Source organism: Urocitellus parryii, chromosome 8, assembly GCF_045843805.1.
Source record: "Urocitellus parryii isolate mUroPar1 chromosome 8, mUroPar1.hap1, whole genome shotgun sequence".
In the NCBI taxonomy this organism is placed as follows: Eukaryota; Metazoa; Chordata; class Mammalia; order Rodentia; family Sciuridae; genus Urocitellus; species Urocitellus parryii.
In genome coordinates this window covers 97910997-97929154 of record NC_135538.1, presented here as the reverse complement: position 1 = coordinate 97929154, position 18158 = coordinate 97910997, and the positions used below count along the sequence as shown (strand labels likewise).

General features: G+C 38.0%; 1 protein-coding gene across 1 annotated transcript in view; it reads left to right on the top strand.

The window, feature by feature from the left end:
• Positions 1 to 15929, top strand: part of Lrrc1 (leucine rich repeat containing 1) — a 124130-nt gene extending 108201 nt beyond the window's left edge. The window contains exons 11-14 of the mRNA XM_026411234.2: positions 4446 to 4561; positions 11030 to 11202; positions 12805 to 12941; positions 14494 to 15929. Coding sequence (XP_026267019.2) covers positions 4446 to 4561; positions 11030 to 11202; positions 12805 to 12941; positions 14494 to 14652 — 585 coding nt within the window. The 3' untranslated portion in view covers positions 14653 to 15929. The remainder of the gene's footprint in view (positions 1 to 4445; positions 4562 to 11029; positions 11203 to 12804; positions 12942 to 14493) is intronic.
• Positions 15930 to 18158: the final 2229 nt, after the last annotated feature.

Below are 18158 nucleotides of genomic sequence, written 5' to 3'. Positions count from 1 at the left end.
GTGCACCTCAGATGTTAGTGCTGATTTTCCCTTTGTGGTAAGATTTGAGTTATTTTGCTTTATTGTGCTTTTTCTACATGTGTATGGTTATTATTTTCCAGCCAGCACAAGTTCCTTTATAGTAATCAGTAAATAGAGGGCCATATGATTAGTGAATATTTTGATGTCAGTGGCCTGACAATTCAGGGAATCCCAAAGCCACATGGTTTCTAAAATATTTATGAAGTAAGGAAACATTTGAATAATATACCACAGATGGTGATGGGATTCCAAAATTATGCATCATATTATTCTATTCAACTGGCATTTTACGTTTTTGTTAAGTTTTTTTTTTCCCTAATAAAACATAGGTTCAATTCTGTTACAAATATTCAAAGGAAGATACTGAGAAAAAAAAAAAATCCTTTACAGGTAAGGTAGGCATTTGCAAAGTGGAATGTAAGCCAAAGCAATTCTGGGCTTTGAATTGAATGGGTCTCATTACCTCTTCCTGGGCAGCTGTGACCTGTGGGCAGGTAACACTTAGTAAAAGCTGACCCTGTGAAACTTCACTGAGGGGTCCACTAATCAGACCCGGAGGTGGATTAGATTGGTGCCAGACAGTTAAGGACAGTATCATTTTGAATTAACAGAGGCCCAAAATAGCTGAACGGCCACATTCTGTAATTTTCAGAGAATCCAAGTCCAACCCCGTGTATTCTTGGAAGGTGCTATTATGTGGTTAAGGGAAGTTTAAAAATACTAGCTGCCTACATAACTGGTAATAAGTTATTTAAATAGTGTCTCTGCTTCCCAGAATTCCTAAGTGATATGGACATTCTATCTTGATGACCACCATGGAACTGTCAAATGCTGCCTTCTGAATCCAAAAGAGAAAGCAAAAACACCTATGAGTGATATGCATAATACAGTGCTGCACTCATGTCAAGTTTTCATTGACATTCATACAAAACATCACTGAGAGGTATTGTCAGAGAGATATAAAGGTGGTCTTCTGTAGGTGAGCTCAGCATAGAGATGGTCAACATCAGCACAGTTTCAAAACAGAGTAGCCACCAGCTGCTGATTGGACTCATCATGTGGATCTAGGACTTTCACTTCTTGGAAAAACATAGCTACCACATTTATTTGGCAGCAGCAATAGGATAGGTACTATGATAGATACAAAGTTACACATGTGGTTTAATTTAATTTAATTTAATTCTTATTGTTACTTTTGATGAAAATAATATATCCAAACCCACAAACATGTGACTGAGCCTGAATTCTAACCCCTAGCCTGTTGACCTTAAAGCATCCGCTGGCCCCACTGCACCGTATTCCCCTCTGACATCTGTAATGAGCTCTTATCTTTTATGAGTTATGGTTTCAACTACTTGATAATCTTTTCTGTTTTTTTTTTTCCCTTTTTTTGATACGAATCAAACCCAGGGGTGCTGTACCATTGAGCTACCTCCCTAACCCTTTTTATTTTTTGTTTTGAAACAGGGTCTCACTAAGTTGTTTAGGGTCTCACTAAGTTGCTGAGGCTGGCCCTGAACTTGCAATCCTCCTGCCTCAGTTAATAAGCTTTTCTAAAAATCAAAGGTTTGTGCCATCCCTGCCTGGCTGAGTTGGAAAGACAGCTCTGTGTGAATGTTTGCCTGAGATGGCATGTGCTTTTTAAGAGTTATTATGGCATCCCTAGTACACTCTGCAACAACATGTACTCTTTGTTGGCATTGTTTTCCAAACACCTTAGACAATGGAGATCAGAAGGTCACACCGCCTGCTTTGACAACCCAGAGAGCCTAAGAGGAGCTTGAACACAATTGCTTTCCACCCCTTGACATCCCACATGGGTGGGAAAGGAAAAGGTGGGGTTTGGAGGGGGTGTGAAACTATAAACACTCACTGGAAGTTAATACTATTTCTCCTCAAATACTTAAGGGATATTAGCATGTCCTGAACTTTTAGAGCCCTCTCTAGCCCACTTTAATTAGTTAATTATTTCTTTTTATTATATAGCATATATACACATAATACAAATTGAAAATATTCACATATTTTAGCTGTAGGGCCCCAGAACAGATATCTTGTGGGTGACTAAGACAGGAAACAGCTTCCGAACAAAACATCCAGCCTAGAATCACTGTAGTCTTGTTGTCCCCTGGGATGATCATATGTGTCACTGATATTATTTGCTTTGCCACCTTCGGGTAGATAAGGCCTGTCTCTTCAAAGTTAGGCAAGGATGGCAGGCTCTAGGAATCTCCACTCTCAGCTGAGTGCTTGCCTGGAAGACCTTCCTCCACTCAGGCCCGTGCAGTACCTGACCTCCTGCAGATGCCCTTTCACGGGGCTGGGAAAAGATTCCCTGTGGGAACCCCTTCCCATGAGGAGATCATTGTCAGTACTATCTAAATTTATCAGGGAGAACCTGATAATGTCAGTCCTCAAAGGATCAGCATTTCAGTTCCTTTCCTTCATCATATTCCTGGGCCTCTGAGTAAAACTGATGATTTCCTTGCTCAAAGTACTAAAGAAATGCCAAACCACATGAAAGATCCAGTTGTCTGTGTCTTCTGGGTTTCTTGACTGGGGCTCTGTATTTACAAAACTTGAGAGCCTACTGGTGTGATTCTTACTAGAACAAAGAAGAGCTTTATTATCTCTGTTGCGACACAGAGAAACAGCTACCCTAAGTAATAGTCCTTCACAAGCAAGTAAATTTTTAAACATGTTTCTAAATGGAAAATTTGGTAGGTATACAGGTTACACATGGTAGATAGGATGGGTACTGTACTTGACAGGTAGCTGATTGTATGCAAACATTACAGATTTAACAGGAACTTAGATGATCTTAAGAATCTTCAGGAGATATTTTGTCCTGTCAGGGTGTTAGACAATAATTAGGAAAGAAATATACAGAGCAGTTTATCATATTGCAGACCAGAGGGTTCTAGAAAGACTTTTTGGAGGGATTAGAGGACATTGGGCTGATTGTTGATGATTAGTAAGATTTAAAAAGACAAATAATAAAGCATTTATATACAAAACAGTAAGTACAAAAATACAAGGTGTATTTTAGAGGACATCGAATAAACCAGGTTTCAGGTTTACCAGGTAGAAAATGTGAATATGTGAATACTGAGAAAGAAAGGGAATAATCTCATAACCTTTCTACTCTGTGAGTGCTTTCTATGTGCCTAGAGACAATGTTAGTCCTTAGTGTTTTAATGTTTATTTTCCTTTTTACATCCATTGTGGTTAAGTACTATGGTTAAATAAATTATTTCAAAATATTTATATTAACTCTTAAGAAATGAAAACATTATACATACGGGTAACAATGCACCACTTTTATAAATATGCATTCTGCTTTTTGGAGTATTATATACACATATTAAACACACATACAAATAGAAAAGGGCAGAAGATATATTCAGATATCACTGAGGATTCAAGTCTCTTGCTCCTCCTCCAGTAGGAGGCCCTAGAATAGTATTTTTCCATGTGTGGGAGAGACATCAATGGGTTCCTTCATAAGCCTTTTCTAGCCATCACTCTCAGGATGGTGAATACCAGGAGAATGTAGTACTTTATGGAGTCCTGCAGAATGTTGTGTCTGGAATTGAGTTATTTTTTCACCCTCTTGGTCCAGGTTTTCTGACTGTAAAACCACAGTCTATTGGCTAAAGAGAATCATTGAAGTGTATTCATGCTCTGTTTTGAAGACCAGACTCTATATACAAAGTTCAGTCACCTTCAAAGTGCTTACTTAAAAAAAAGAAAGAATATGATGTGATGAAGATGTCAGTTTATATGCTTTATCAGCAGATCATAACTGAGAAGATGAATGTGTGTATTACCAATTTTACTTTTTGCTAAGATATTGTTGGTTTTACACTCCTCAAGGAAAAGTGAATTGACCAAATTGATTTGTGAATGATCAAATGCTATTAATAGAGGTATAGTAGAAATTAATGTATAGTCCATAAGACCTCCCCCACCCCGTTTTTTCTTAAACTGGGGAATCAAGAACCCTGAAGTCAACATAATGGGTAGGTCTTGAACTGTGTATGTGTATGCATTAGTATCCTCTCTGGACTCACTTTTGAAACTAGAATTGTTAAACTCCCATATTACCAGATAATGTTTGTCTGGACTTGTGTAGTTTGGTTCATACATTTAACAGATGCAGTTGGATTAGATATCAGCAGTGGAAAATAACTTCCTTTCCTGAGTGAAGTTTTTTAATGGTACAGTTTATTTTCTAAATTTAATTCAGAACATGTGTAATGTTTCGTATGATTTAAATGAATCATATTTGATCATCAGTGAGGCTTACAGTTACGTGGTATATTTTCATGCATCTTTTTCATTCTGTTTGATAAACAAGATACTATACCCTCCCTGTCCCTGCACAAAATTGAAAAAACTATGTGTTTTCTTCCCCACTGTAGATTGGCGGGTGCTGCAGCCTCACTGTGTTCTGCGTGCGTGACAATAGACTAACTCGAATACCTGCAGAGGTGTCACAGGCGACAGAGCTCCATGTCCTAGATGTGGCAGGGAACAGGTGAGCAAGTCTTAAGTTTGCATTGCTTGAGAGGAGAAGGTGTGCATACCCCCAGTCTTGATCACGTTTGCGGTGTCTTACAGAATATTGTACTGATTAGTTGAATGGCCCAAGCTCCAGCAAGTTCTTAAAATGGGGACCAGAGTAATTAAGCCAAGTGGAGTTGGGGATAATCTGAGCATGGGATGTTTTAAAGTTTAAGTGGACGTTTCTAAAGAAATGCTTCCTAGTACAACAGTATAGTAATGTAAGGGTAAGAGTGCTGGCCTGAGAGGATTTCCCCTCACATTGTGTAGAACTAGCATTTGTAATTCAGAGTGGGCCTCAGTTTCCTCATCTGCAAAATAATAATAATAAAGAGCTCAAATCAGTTTTGAGTTCTTATTGTTGTTGTCTTTATTATGTTGGAGACAGGGTCCCTCCATGTTGCCCACGCTGGTCTCGGAAAGCTGGGACTCAGGCCATTCTTCTGCCTCAGCCTCCTGAGGAGCTGAGACAACCATAGGGGTGTGCCATTACATCTGGCCAAACTCATTTTTAACCAGGGTTCTGAAATATGCTGTGCTAGTGTCTCTGAACACCCTGAAATTGTAAATATAATTTTGTGGAGAGAATATCCACAGCTAATGTCAGAGTGTCCAAATGCTTCATAATTTTTTTTTTTTTTTTGGATTAAGAATCACCCTAATTATTTTCCCTGAAGTTACAACAGCACTGTTTCTCTCAAACCCTGGCTCATTTACCAGTTTCTGGAATGTACTTATTCCTTAACTTTGCAGAATGTAACTTTGTTTCAACCATCCTGAGCTAGTTTCAGCACTCCAAATGTCATATGTTCTTTCTTCTACTTGAGCCTATATAAAGCATTCTTTAACCCTGGGTCCTCTTCTCTATCTCCCCACCTTTAGTCTTCATCTCCAAGCTTCCCTTCCTCTAGGAAGCCCTCCCTTGAATCTGTTTTCAGGGAGTTTCCTACAGTGGCACTCACAGCACTGTGTGACAATCCCCTGTTTACATGAGTCTAACTCCCCCCTCCCGCACCCTCAACACTAGAAGTAACCTCAAGGTAGATACTCTGCTTTCTGTGTCACTGTGTCACTGGTCCCTTCATAGTGCCTGGCACATAATAGATGGCCTGGTGAGAACTGATGACTAAGTGAAAATGTCAGTAGTTTTGCACAGAGAATAGCCTGGCACTGTAGAATGTCTTATATCACAGGCTCCATTGCCAAAAGGACTTTAAAAATTACTTTTGAATGTGATGTTAGACAGGAGGAAATGTGTTCATTGAGGGAAAGCTGGTCAGTGATTTTACACAGTAAATGCCAACAGTGTGTAGAGTGTTTGGAGGACTATCTCCTAAGTGTTAATTAGCAGGTCACTCAGGTCAGGCGCAAGCCACCATTTTTCATTCTTGCTAATGGGTCATGGACATCAGGGCTAAATAAGCTGGGATCTGGAGGTGAGTTATGGCCTCAGAGGATGCTCGCCTTTTTAAAGGTTAATGCTTTCAGGACATCTTGATGAATTCTTAAAACCATTAAGTGGTTGCTAGAAACTCAAGGTTAGTTTCTACTGAAGTTGAGCCTTTGGAGCTGGAGCAGAGCCATTCTGTCCTGACCTCTCACCTCCAGCAGGAGAAACTCAGTGACTCACACATTCCCTAGCTCTTACCACACTGGTGAACATGAATTTGCATTGTTCACTCTTGAGCAGAAAGGTGGTTCTGATGTCTGATTTCTAAATATTGTTTTTCACATGAGTGGAGGCCTCATTCTCTAGTTCTCAGAAGAAAATAAAGTTAAATTTTTACAATGCTTGGGCTGGGGAGGAGAAATCCAATTAAAAAGTTGAGTAACGTAGCTGTCATCTGAGTCATTTAAGTGTGACATTTAGTCCATGCACAGATAGGTTCATAACCAAAATTTAAGCCTATTAAAATATTTAATCACTACTTATTTAAAAGTATCAGTATTGAAACTAATAATAATAATTTTTAAAAAGCCTTTCCAGAAAGAAAGGCTGCCACGTCAGCTGTATGGCTTCCAGAAATGTCATACCACAGAAAATCATAGGAAATACAACAGAAGTTTTGCCTCTTCCTTAAATATAAAAATAGCACATGCCAGCAGGGAAACTACATGCTAATTTGCAGAAACTTTCTTTTACAGGTCTGATAGGATCAATTATAGCAAGGATGACTCTAACGCATACTTGGGAACTATATTAGTCACCTTTGCATCACTATGGCCAAAATATCAAGACAGGAACAACTTAAAGAAGGGGAAATTTACTCTGTTTCACAGTTTCAGAGGTTTCAGCCCACAGTCAGCTGGCTCCATGCTTTGGGCCTGAGGTGAAGCACACATCATGGTGGAAGGGCCTGGTGGAAGAAAGCTGTTCACCTCATGACAGCCAGCAAGGAAGAAAAGAAAGAAAGGAAGGGACCAGAGATAAGATGTAGTCCTCAAGAGCATACCCTTAAGGGTCCATTCCTTCAACTATAGTTTCTCCCACCTCCCAATAATGCCATTATTTTAATATTTGAATGAATGGATGCATTAAATAATGCAAATAATTTTAATGCACTGATGAGGTTGGAGCCCTCATGATCCAGGCACTTCCCAAAAGCCCGACCTCTGAACATTGCTGCATTGGGGACCAAGCTATTAACATACAAGCCTTTGGAAGACATTCCAGATCCAAACCATAACAGGAACTAAATATCAAATGCTCTGTGACAGTAAGGAATCAGGTGTCTGGTATCATCAGCTACCCTTAACCTTTAGACTCTCGCCATAGGAATAGCCACCAAATATACAGAATTGGGTATTTGTGGCTCTTCCTTGCAATATTGGTAGTACCAAGTACTAGAAACAGTGGTTGTTAATAAGGAAATAGTTTATACTTTTGAATTTTGTGCAGTATATATATGTGTGTGTGTATGCACACATATATATAAACTAATAAAAAATTAATTGAAATATTGAAAGACAATGCAACAGTATAAACATACTCTGGAATGCTAAGGAATTAAAAATAAGAGATTTCTATGTGAAGTGACATGGAAGGAGACCCATGATACTGAGCCAAAAAAGCAAGTGTTGAATGATATATATAGCATTCTCATTTTTGCTTTCTTGTTTTCCAAAACAAAAACTTATCTATGCAGTGTACCAAAATGTTAATAGTAGTCTCCCTAGAGGAAGGATAGAGACTCGAGGGTAAGGGTGGTTTTCATTTTAAAGATTCTTATATCAATTAAATTTTTTTTCAATAATTATGTTCTCAAATGTTTTTGAAAACTTTGCTTAAAACTAAAAAAAAATTCTGGAAGGGGGTAACAAACAGATGAAACATTGAATTCTAAGAAGCATTCAACCATAGGTAACTATTATATTAATCAGAAGTCTTTGCTTAGTTATTAACTAAGCTTGAACAAGCAATTGCTGTGGTAGTTCTGGGGCATGGAAGGTCACTGTGGGTTGGACTAGTCACAGATATACCTGGAGACCAGAGGCTCACAGTGTGGTTATTCATTTGCTTTGGTCCTTGTAGCACTGATGTAAATAGTAACCACAGGCTTTTTATTTCTGGAGGATGTGATCCTAACTAGAAAATAGAGATGTGTACAAATGGAGCTGTGGCTTCTTGTGTTGATTTTATTCATTCTATAGTGTACATAAAGTACAAGTAACCAAACATGTATTTTTAACTCCTCTGAAAAGCTGGGTGTATTTTTTTTTTTAATCTATTTTCTGATTTGTAGCTGGGATGGTTCACCTAAGAGAAACAGAGGAGTGTGTGTCTGTTCTCCCCAGGCCACAGTGAGTCACTGCGAAGCTCGGCCCAGCCTGCACAGCCTGTGTGCAGACTGCAGGGACCGGGCTTGCTTTGCTCTCGCATTACTGGCAATACTCACGCCTGTGAGTGGGTTGAGAACAAGCTTGGATGTGTTGTGCACTTGGTGAGCTATGTTCATATTGAAGCTGGCACTTGGATTATTTGTGAGAAAACTGGTGTTTCATACAACTCATTAATCTGATCCGTTGTTGTCAAGTCTAGTAATTTATTTTAGCTTTTATCATTGGGTTTGTCGTTCTTTGAAGCTGTTAGTGATGCTCCTTTTACCTTTTACTTATACCTTTGCTTCAGCGTTCAGCTGGGAAGCCAGTTATTAGTCTAAGGCATTATAATGACCCTGTTTGAGTATCTGTGTTTCATGCCAGCTTACAAGTCTTGATTTTTTTTTCTTTCTGTCATCATGGTTAAGAAAGGTAGCAATGCTAACTAGAAGCTTTCTGATCAAAACTTGAAACTTTAAACATTTGGAAGATATTAGCTTAACTCCTGTTTCAAAAGAAATATTGAAAAATTTTCAAAGGAAACTGCCCTTTTGTTCCATAAAATGAAAGAGTCTTATGTTCTTGATGCTTTCAAAATATATAATGAATAGTCCTAAAAATAAAAACTCTGTCTCAACTCCTGGCAAATACATGTTTTTCGCTTTCTTGCATTTGAATGTCTGTGTCACAGCCTTTGGGCAGAAAGAGAAATAATTTTTGTGTAAGCACATGAGATTTTACTTTCTGTCCCATTTGAAGAACAAATACTTCTTGAGTTAGGAGCAATAGAGCTGGGAATCTACTTGGTCTTCAATTCTCTGGTATGCCCTCACCGTATGGGGTAGAGTCTAGGATTGAAAAATACATATTTCTCAACTAATATGACCCTTATTAATGAAATACTATAACATTCAATAAATAGTCTTTTCAAGGGCACTTTGACAAATGCAGCTTCAATGTTATTGTAGCTTATGTGAGAGTGTAACCCCCTTTGAACCTCTTTCCCATTTAAGTTACAATAGCACTGTACTTAGTGCTGCAGCTTTACCTGCATGTGGGATGGACTATTCTTTACCTCACCAATTAATAAGGAAAAGAAATATTTTCTTATCTCATAAGTTAATGCATTAGAAATGTTTTGTAAAACACGTTAGTATAAAAAATTTGTTAATATATTTGTTGTTAATATTCTCTATGCAGTGACTTTTTTTTACTTAATTATTAAACTAACTTAACCAGTTTATATCTACCTTTTACTCAGATTCATTTTATAATCTTGAAATACAATATCTACATGTAGTGTATTTCTTACAACTTTTGTTAATTCAAAATGGTATAACTGTCTCATGCAATATTAATTTATTGGTAAGATATAGTTAAATTTCCCATGTAAGTTTGAGATAGGTCTATTATCTCTCTTATAAATTCACTTCTGTGATTTAGTAACATGGAGCCATCTTTAGAGTGAAAACATCTTATAAAGTATAACCTTAAATTTCTTAAGCCTTACATTCCTGGTATTAATAGAGGTTTTATTGTTTTTAGTGAAACGGGTATGCGGCTTTGGTTTTCACTAAAGCATGTTTTTACTCTTGGCATCATTGACATTTGGGGCCAGATAAGTCTTGTTGTGAGTTCTTCCCTGTGCATCATAGGATATTTACAATCTTCCTATCCTGTGCTCTAAGTAGAAGATACCATTAGTACCCCCCACTCAGACAACAAAGATAGATATTGCCAAATGTCCCCTGGAGCAATAATCTTCCTGGTTGAAACCCAGTGCAGTAAAGTGGTTTTTTTTTGTTTTGTTTTGTTTTGTTTTGTTTTTGCAAGTACTAAGTACATGTGATTTCTGGCCATAATCTTTATCTAATACATTTGACTAGTTGCAGCCAATCTGTGTAAACATCAGTATAAAACTAATCTTTAGGTGTCACGTTACAAATTTAAAGTGCTTTCATAGGGAATACCCCATTTGAAACAGCAACAGTCCAGTGTGCCTATTAATTATCACCTAGAAGTCCAGGAAGTGGCAGTGTCTAGAAACTGAAAGATACAAGTTTAAAATGGAATATGCGAAATAATCAACGAAAAATGATCCCCAATCTTTATTTTAGCTGCAACTTAAACTCTTTGGCACTTCAGCAGCTCCTTCCTCTCCTTCTGACTTGCCAGGTGCTCCTGCCTCGTATCAGCCCTATCAATGAGGCCTGGGACATTAGAGGTAGTAAGAACTTCCAGTTATGCGACTGAGTTTTTATTATTTTTAAATTATTTAATTATTATTATTTATATTATTATATTATTTACTTAATTATTATATTTATTATTCTCTTTCTCTCTTTCTAAATTACAAAAGAGCTTATATTAACTTGTGATTTCCTCATGCTTTACCCTGTGGCCCAGAGGTCCTCATGAGAGAGCTGGGGGTCAGTGAAGGGAAATGTGGTACCCTACTGAAGAATCGCTTTGTGAAGAGCACATCTAGTATCTTACAATGTCTGATTATACTTTGGAACCCAATCTCAGGAAACTCTTTTTTATTTTCTTCACACTTTTACTGACAAGGGCTGGTTTACTGACAAAGGTTAAGGTTGTGATATCTCCTTTGGTTTGATATCAGGTTGTTGCATCTGCCTTTATCGCTGACTGCCTTGAAATTGAAGGCCCTGTGGTTATCTGACAACCAGTCCCAGCCTCTGCTCACGTTCCAGACAGACACAGACCACAGCACAGGAGAGAAGATTTTAACCTGTGTCTTACTTCCGCAGCTGCCTTCTGAACCTCCTTGCCAAGGTGAATTTAAGGACAGTGTCCACATGACTGCGAGAGTGAGCTGGTGTCTTTGCATAAGGCCTCCCATCCCCATGTATGGTTTTGTTTTGTCTGATCTGCCCTGAGAGCCAGCCTGGGAGAGGTCATTGTGCGGCTCCTCTGGGAAGGTTCCCCTACATCCTTGCAGAAAGGGGGTTATTCACACGTTTTTATCATGTCTGTAATTCTGTAAGCAAATTTTGGTTTTTGAATTATAGCTAAGGCTGAAAAATAATACTCCAAAACGGGGTAGCAGGATCTTAAAATCCAAACTGATAGTTTGGAAGATTAGCAGCTAATACCACTGGCACACTATCCTTAAAGGATTGAGTTATTTTGAGTCATTGTATTTTGTTTTGTAAATTATGTGATTTTAAAAAATATTCACACTAGTATCAAAATGCGATTTTATTTTTTGCTAATAAATAGACTTTATTCTGCATATTTTATCTAAGAAAAGTTTATTATTTGCAGGTCTGATTTGATTTGCCAAACACTTTCCAGGAAATACCTCAGCTTTCTTGAATACTAGGCAAACATCATTGTGCAGTACCCAAGAAAGAGAGGTTTACCTGATTATCATGCAGTGTACCTGATTTAATGTAATTCCTATTAAAATCACAATGACATTCTTCATAGAATTAGAAAAAGCAATCATTGAAATTTATTTGGAGAAATAAGAAACCCAGAGTAGCCAAAGCAATCCTTAGCAAGAAGAGTGAAGCAGGAGTCGTCATAATACCAGACCTTGAACTATACTACAAAGCTATAGTAACAAAAATAATATGGCATTAGCACCAAAACTGACAAGAATACCAATGGAACAGAATAGAATACACAGAGACACACCGATATAAATACAGCTATCTCATACTAGACAAAGGTGCCAAAAACATATATTGGAGAAAAGATAGCCTCTTCAACAAATGGTTCTGGGAAAACTGGAAATCCCTATGTAGCAAAATGAAATTAAACCCCTATCTCTCACCCTGCATGAAACTCAAAAGTGGATCAAAATGCTATTTTAAATCATTTATGAGAACTGGGTCTGACAGAACTGGAGTACCCTGGGAGAATCAGAGTTCCCATGCAGGGTGTTCCCAAAACCACCTTGTGAGTCACAGCTGTGGTAGGTGAGCTTTCAAGACCCTAAGAGAAGAAATGTGATAGAATGTCACTAAAGAAAGAACCAGGTTCCAGCACGTACAGCCACATCGCTGTCAGAGAAATTTGACGAGAATTGTGAAAAAGAGCTCTTGAAGTTATGGACATCTTATGATGAAATAGTAAACATATTCATACTCATTTAGCAGGTGTTTTATATGATCTCAGAATTATGCATCATTAAAAGAAGGGGACAACCCTTCCCAGCACTTTTTTGTTGTTGTTTTTTATTTATTTATTTTTTAACAACAACAACAACAGAAACAGCGAAGACTTGGAATTGAGACAGTGGTTGCCCGTCTTATGTAATATCTCTGGTTCTCTGGGTGGATGCTGCCCATTCAGCCATAGAATTGCAACATGGCTGTTGCCAGTCACACAAACCAGCCTTCCATGCTGATGTGAGATTTGTCTCCACAGAGAATCTGCCCCGCTGTGGTGCCCTGGAGAACTTGGTCAACGACGTCTCTGAGGAAGCCTGGAACGAGCGTGCAGTAAACAGAGTCAGCGCAATCCGATTTTTGGAGGATGAAAAAGATGAAGAAGACAATGAGACGGTATGGAAACAGAAGTTCTTTGCCTTTGTGGAAATTCACAATTCATAATTCTGAGATTCAGAGTGGCACCTAAGAAGGATTTTCTTTGTTTTCATACAGTGATTTTTGCCTTTAGCATTTAGGGATTTTTTTTTAGCAAACAAAACTAGGCACTTCTAGGTACTAAGTTACAAAATGTAAATAAGACACATGAAGCTTTGGGTTTTGTTTTGTTGTGGTTTCAATAATTTATGATGCATTTCTTTCTTTGTTATCATTTCTTCTTCTTCCAACCTTAAAATTTTCCTCAAAATGGGGATTTCTCTCTCTCTCTCTCTCTCTCTCTCTTTTTTTTTTTTTTTTTTTGGTCAGTGAAGTGTCTTCCTCCGCTCTGGCTTGTGGCTATGCTGTAGTATAATTTAGTACCAGACCTCCCTTCCTCCTTTATATAACTGGGCCACCTGACTCTCCTATAGACTACTTGTGGTCATAGTTGGAATACTTAACAAGTTGTCATTCAGAAATCAGGAATTGGTGTGAAAAAACTGCTCACCCTTTCTTTCTTTCATACCTGAAATATTTCTTAGACACCCAGCATCTGCAGGAGTCTGCAGTAGCTCTTGACATCTTCCTACCAGTTGACTTTGGCTTTTTAAACTCCTTGTACTAATTAAGATTTTCATAATCATGGGAGTACCTGCAGCCCCCAAAACAAAAGGCAGTTTTTAAATTCTTGCCTATAGTTCTTGTTATTCCAGCTGTCACCAGATAGAATTTGGGGCATTTACAGTAGTAGAGAGCAAAATGGGGATTAGGGATGACCAGACAACTTCAGCATCAGTGTCTCATTAAAGCTGGCCACAAGACTTGTTAAGGTGTCATTATTTCACTGTCTCTGTAATGCACTTCCAGTATTTTGTTAACCTAGCATGGCTCCTGAAACTCCAGGTCAGGCCATTTAATGATATGCTGTTTTATGAGCAAAGGGCATCTAACATTAAATAATACACAGTTTTAAAAATCATCCGTACCCTGTTACTTAACTCCCAGTGCTATAGCATTTATTAGGAAAATGTGAACTTTCACCAGTAGGTCATGTAAATAGCACACTCAGCAGCAAAGTAAGAAATGAAATTCTTTTCTCTTACTCCCCTCTTTCTTCAACACCCATGACTCAAGGTTTGAAGGAAGCCAGAACTACTTTGAGTGTAAATAGAACATTAAAGTGACTTTAACTTAGGACTTTTGAATTTATTCCTTTCTTTCTCTATACCCCATAATTACATCTTAAATTTTTAAATTTCTCTTCCTAGAAACCTTTATTTTATACTAATCTCCTTTTTAAGTGTTTTTATTCTAAAAGTAACCCTTCTGTCATGACTAGATAAGTTGCATGAAGGCATTTCATCTTCCATTAGCTACCAGTCAGCAGTGGATAATGCATAAAACTCTGAAGAAAGCTTTTCCACCCACGCTAGTAAGATTTGTCTTGGAACGCTAACACCTTGAAGCTGCATGTTTTGAAAAAGTCATGGAATAAAACCAAAATTCTTACTCCACTGTTTGTTTTTAGAGAACACTTCTAAGGCGAGCCACTCCACACCCAGGGGAGTTAAAGAACATGAAAAAGACAGTAGAGAATTTACGGAATGATATGAATGCTGCTAAAGGACTGGATTCAAACAAAAATGAGGTCAATCACGCCATCGACCGGGTGACCACTTCCGTGTAGCGTTCGCCTGCAGGTCTTACCTCCGTGTCTTCCCTGCTGTCAAGGTGTTCCTGTCTGCTTCTGAGGAGCCGTGTCTTCACCAGCACCTGCTGTCACCTGCCGCCTCCTGTGGCCAGGGTCCGGGATGCTGCTCCCACCCAGGAAGTGCCTTACTCCTTCCTCTGCCCATCATTGCCCAGCTGTCTCCTAGCCTGGTGTTGTGTTGTTTTTTTTTTTAAATTTCAGTGGTTTGTAATAAGTAGAATACACTACTGTAAACATCTGGCCTTTGTTTTTCTCTTATGTGGGGAAGAGGTAGAGCAGGAAGGGAATTTTTATCTTTTTCCTTTCCATACAGTGCTGGGACCTTTTGAACCTAAGTTCTCTTGGACCTACTGATGAGAGCTAGTTTTATGTCTGGGGAGAAAAAAAATCAATACTTTTTTTCTTTTAAGCTTTTTTTGGCAGCTCAGATGGTGTAAATTAAAAAAAAAATTGTATAGGTATTTCATAACAAAAATATGTATTTCTTTTTTGTTATTTTATCCTGAAGACGGTACATATTTTAGTATTTGTGCAGAAGACAAACCAGTCCTAAAGTATTTGTTTTTATTCGTACCATCCACTCGTGCCTTACTGTATCCTGTGTCCTGTCAAACCAGTTGTAAACAATGGCGTCCTCGAGCAGTGAGATCAGAATAGGAACGTGGTACTTTTAAAGCAGTGTTGCATTTTAATCAGTAATCTACCTGGTGGATTTGTTCTTAACCAAAAAGATGAAGTATCGATGATTTGTAAATTGTATTGGTTGATTTTTTTTTTTAAAAGATGAACCAAAGGATTAAACTGTTAATATTTTGTTTCTTACACTTTAGTTTTTCACCAGTCTCTTCTAATGAGTGCAGTGTCAGACTATGCCTACTCCAAAGGTGTGTGCCATTTGTATAACAGAGCAGAAAAGCACAAAAAGAAAAAACCAGTTCAGAAATTCAGTGGATAAACAAACTATGTACTGCAAAAGAAAGTATGATTCTTGTTGAAGAAGCTTTAAAAGTTTTATATCCAGATATAAGACCACAATAAAATAACTACTACCATAATAGAAATGTCACTATCTTTACAAGTGCAATTTAATTTGTAAATAGAGTTTAAATCAAAGTCTAACAAAATACTGATTCAAGATTTAATTTTAAATCTGCTAATTTAAGGGGTATGGGGTTTATTTTGGTGTATTTCTGTTGATTTCTTTTTTGTATGCTGTGATAAAAGATAATTGAAAAGTGCCAGTCACTGTGTTGTGTCTGGGAAAATCATGTTTTTTTGGGGGGTGTGGGGTGGGGGAACTTCTCCATGAAATAAATTCACCGGACATTGTCCATATAGCTTTTTAAAATTAATTGCTACTTTGTGTGTTTATATGATAGCAGGTAACTGAGTTCTTTGATAGTGCACTCCCATCCATTAAATATGTTTCCAGTCATTTTCAAGTAGCCTCTGATGGGACCCACATTTCATATGTCCTCCCTCTACACAGGCCAGAGCCCAGGACTACCCTGAGTGCTGGCTCATAATTTGGGGTTGTAGCTATCTGCCAACTGGACTCCTTGAAAACCTGTTTTTAACCAACCAAATATGATACCTTCTTTTACATTTACTCTGGGTTCACTTAGCTTTTTAGGTTGTATGTATTTTTAAAACTATTTATTGACCTGAAAGTACATGACATATAAGTGGCTTTTGGTTAGTTGGTTTTATGCTTTGCTCCCTAATCCTTGAGTACCCATTTTCTTTCCTCCGTTTTAAGTTTTTGGCATGTTCTGATTTTGTCTAGGCCTAAATAAATGCAATGCCTCTAATGCATGGGCTGATGATAGATAAGCAAAATGGCTTTATTTGGGGACCTGGTGTTTCATCTTAATCTTTTATGCTGGGTGGCCCTGTAATGCAAAGAGCATTACTTCGTATGCTGAAACCAACTTAAGCTTCACAATGAAATTAGCACTGACCAAACAGTCCCAACTTGAGAACATACCAAGCATTTTTCAAGAAAGGAAAATGAATTATGTGACAGCATACCTTTCCCTTTGAGGCTAAGTATCAAAAGTTTTTGTTTTTTTCTTGGAGAGTGTTAAAACTGCCAGCTACCACCCTTCCTGTGTGGCCCTTAGGAAGAGGAGGAGTGTTGTTGTTTTATAGTTTGTTTTTGTGAGAGTGACAGGTAAAAGCAGGAAAGGAAGTTACTATGATCTGTTCACCCACTTTTTTTTCATAGTCCTTTATTCCTTCTTTTTAACAAGGATTTACACCTTGACAAATAAAACAGTCAAAAGAAACTAGATGGAATTAAATCATCGAAGTCATTGATGATAAAAGGAGTGACAATAAAAAATTGCAAATTAATTGCCAGACTTTTTTTTTCCTGAAAAGTTTGGAGGAATATATCTAACTATCTAACAGTGTACTAGTTGGCTATCTGTGAGGGAAGGAGGAAGTGGAATTGCTTTCACCAGCCTCCCAGAGATAGCAGCCCTTCCTGCAATCTGTGATGAGATTTACCACACCTGCCTGAGAAGATGCACTTAATGGATGGTGTGACTGCTGGGAGAAATTCTTTCAGTGTCAGAGAGTGACTCTGAACAGCCAGGCCCATCCTTATAAAACTGGCCGGCACACTGCCACAGGCTTACTGGGTGTGTGGTAAGGCTGCTCAACCTTTTCAAGAGAGACTGCACTGGAGCTGCTTACTAATAGAAGGTGGTTAGGGATATCGCAGCTCAGTGACATCCTCAGAGAGTTGAAATCTCACTTCACCAATTATTGTTGACTTAGCTCCTCCAACTTTCCAAAGAGCCAATTAAGCAAAACAAAACATCTTTTTATTATGGAAAATTCAAAACATAACGAACAGAATTTTGCATAGTGGACCTTCATTTACCCATCACCTGCCTTCAAAAATTATCAATAGAAGATCAACACTGAGTCTTTTTAGAGGGACAAAATTATGTTTTAAAATACATCTGTAAGAGGTTATGATGGAACAATGATTTTTTTAAATTTTTTTTTTTATTTTTTTAAGAGCAGAGAGCAAGTGTGCCCTTTAAAGTAGCACTTTGGAGTTAAAATTTTTGTGTCAACACAGCATGCCATTGGAATCCTATGCATATGGAGATAGGTTGGACTCCCGGTCTGCCACACAGATTGGAATAAACTGTTTGACCTCTCTAGCCTCAGGTCCTTCATCTCTAAAATGGAGCAGAATACTTCTTAAAGGTTTAGAGGGAGAACTAAATGGATACATAAAACAAACTCTCAGGAAGTAGGTGGCTGCTGCTATTACAGATCTTGCTATTACAGTGTCACATTAACAGCTCTCTGGTTCCTGTCAGCCAGCTAACAGTATGTCATCAGGTGGGCAGTGTTCTCAGGAACAACTACTTCTGACAAGGAAGACTTTGCCTGAAAACTTTTTTCCTCCACCATTTTTATCTATAGACCCCTGGGTTATGTAATGTGTGAAGGAATCTTAA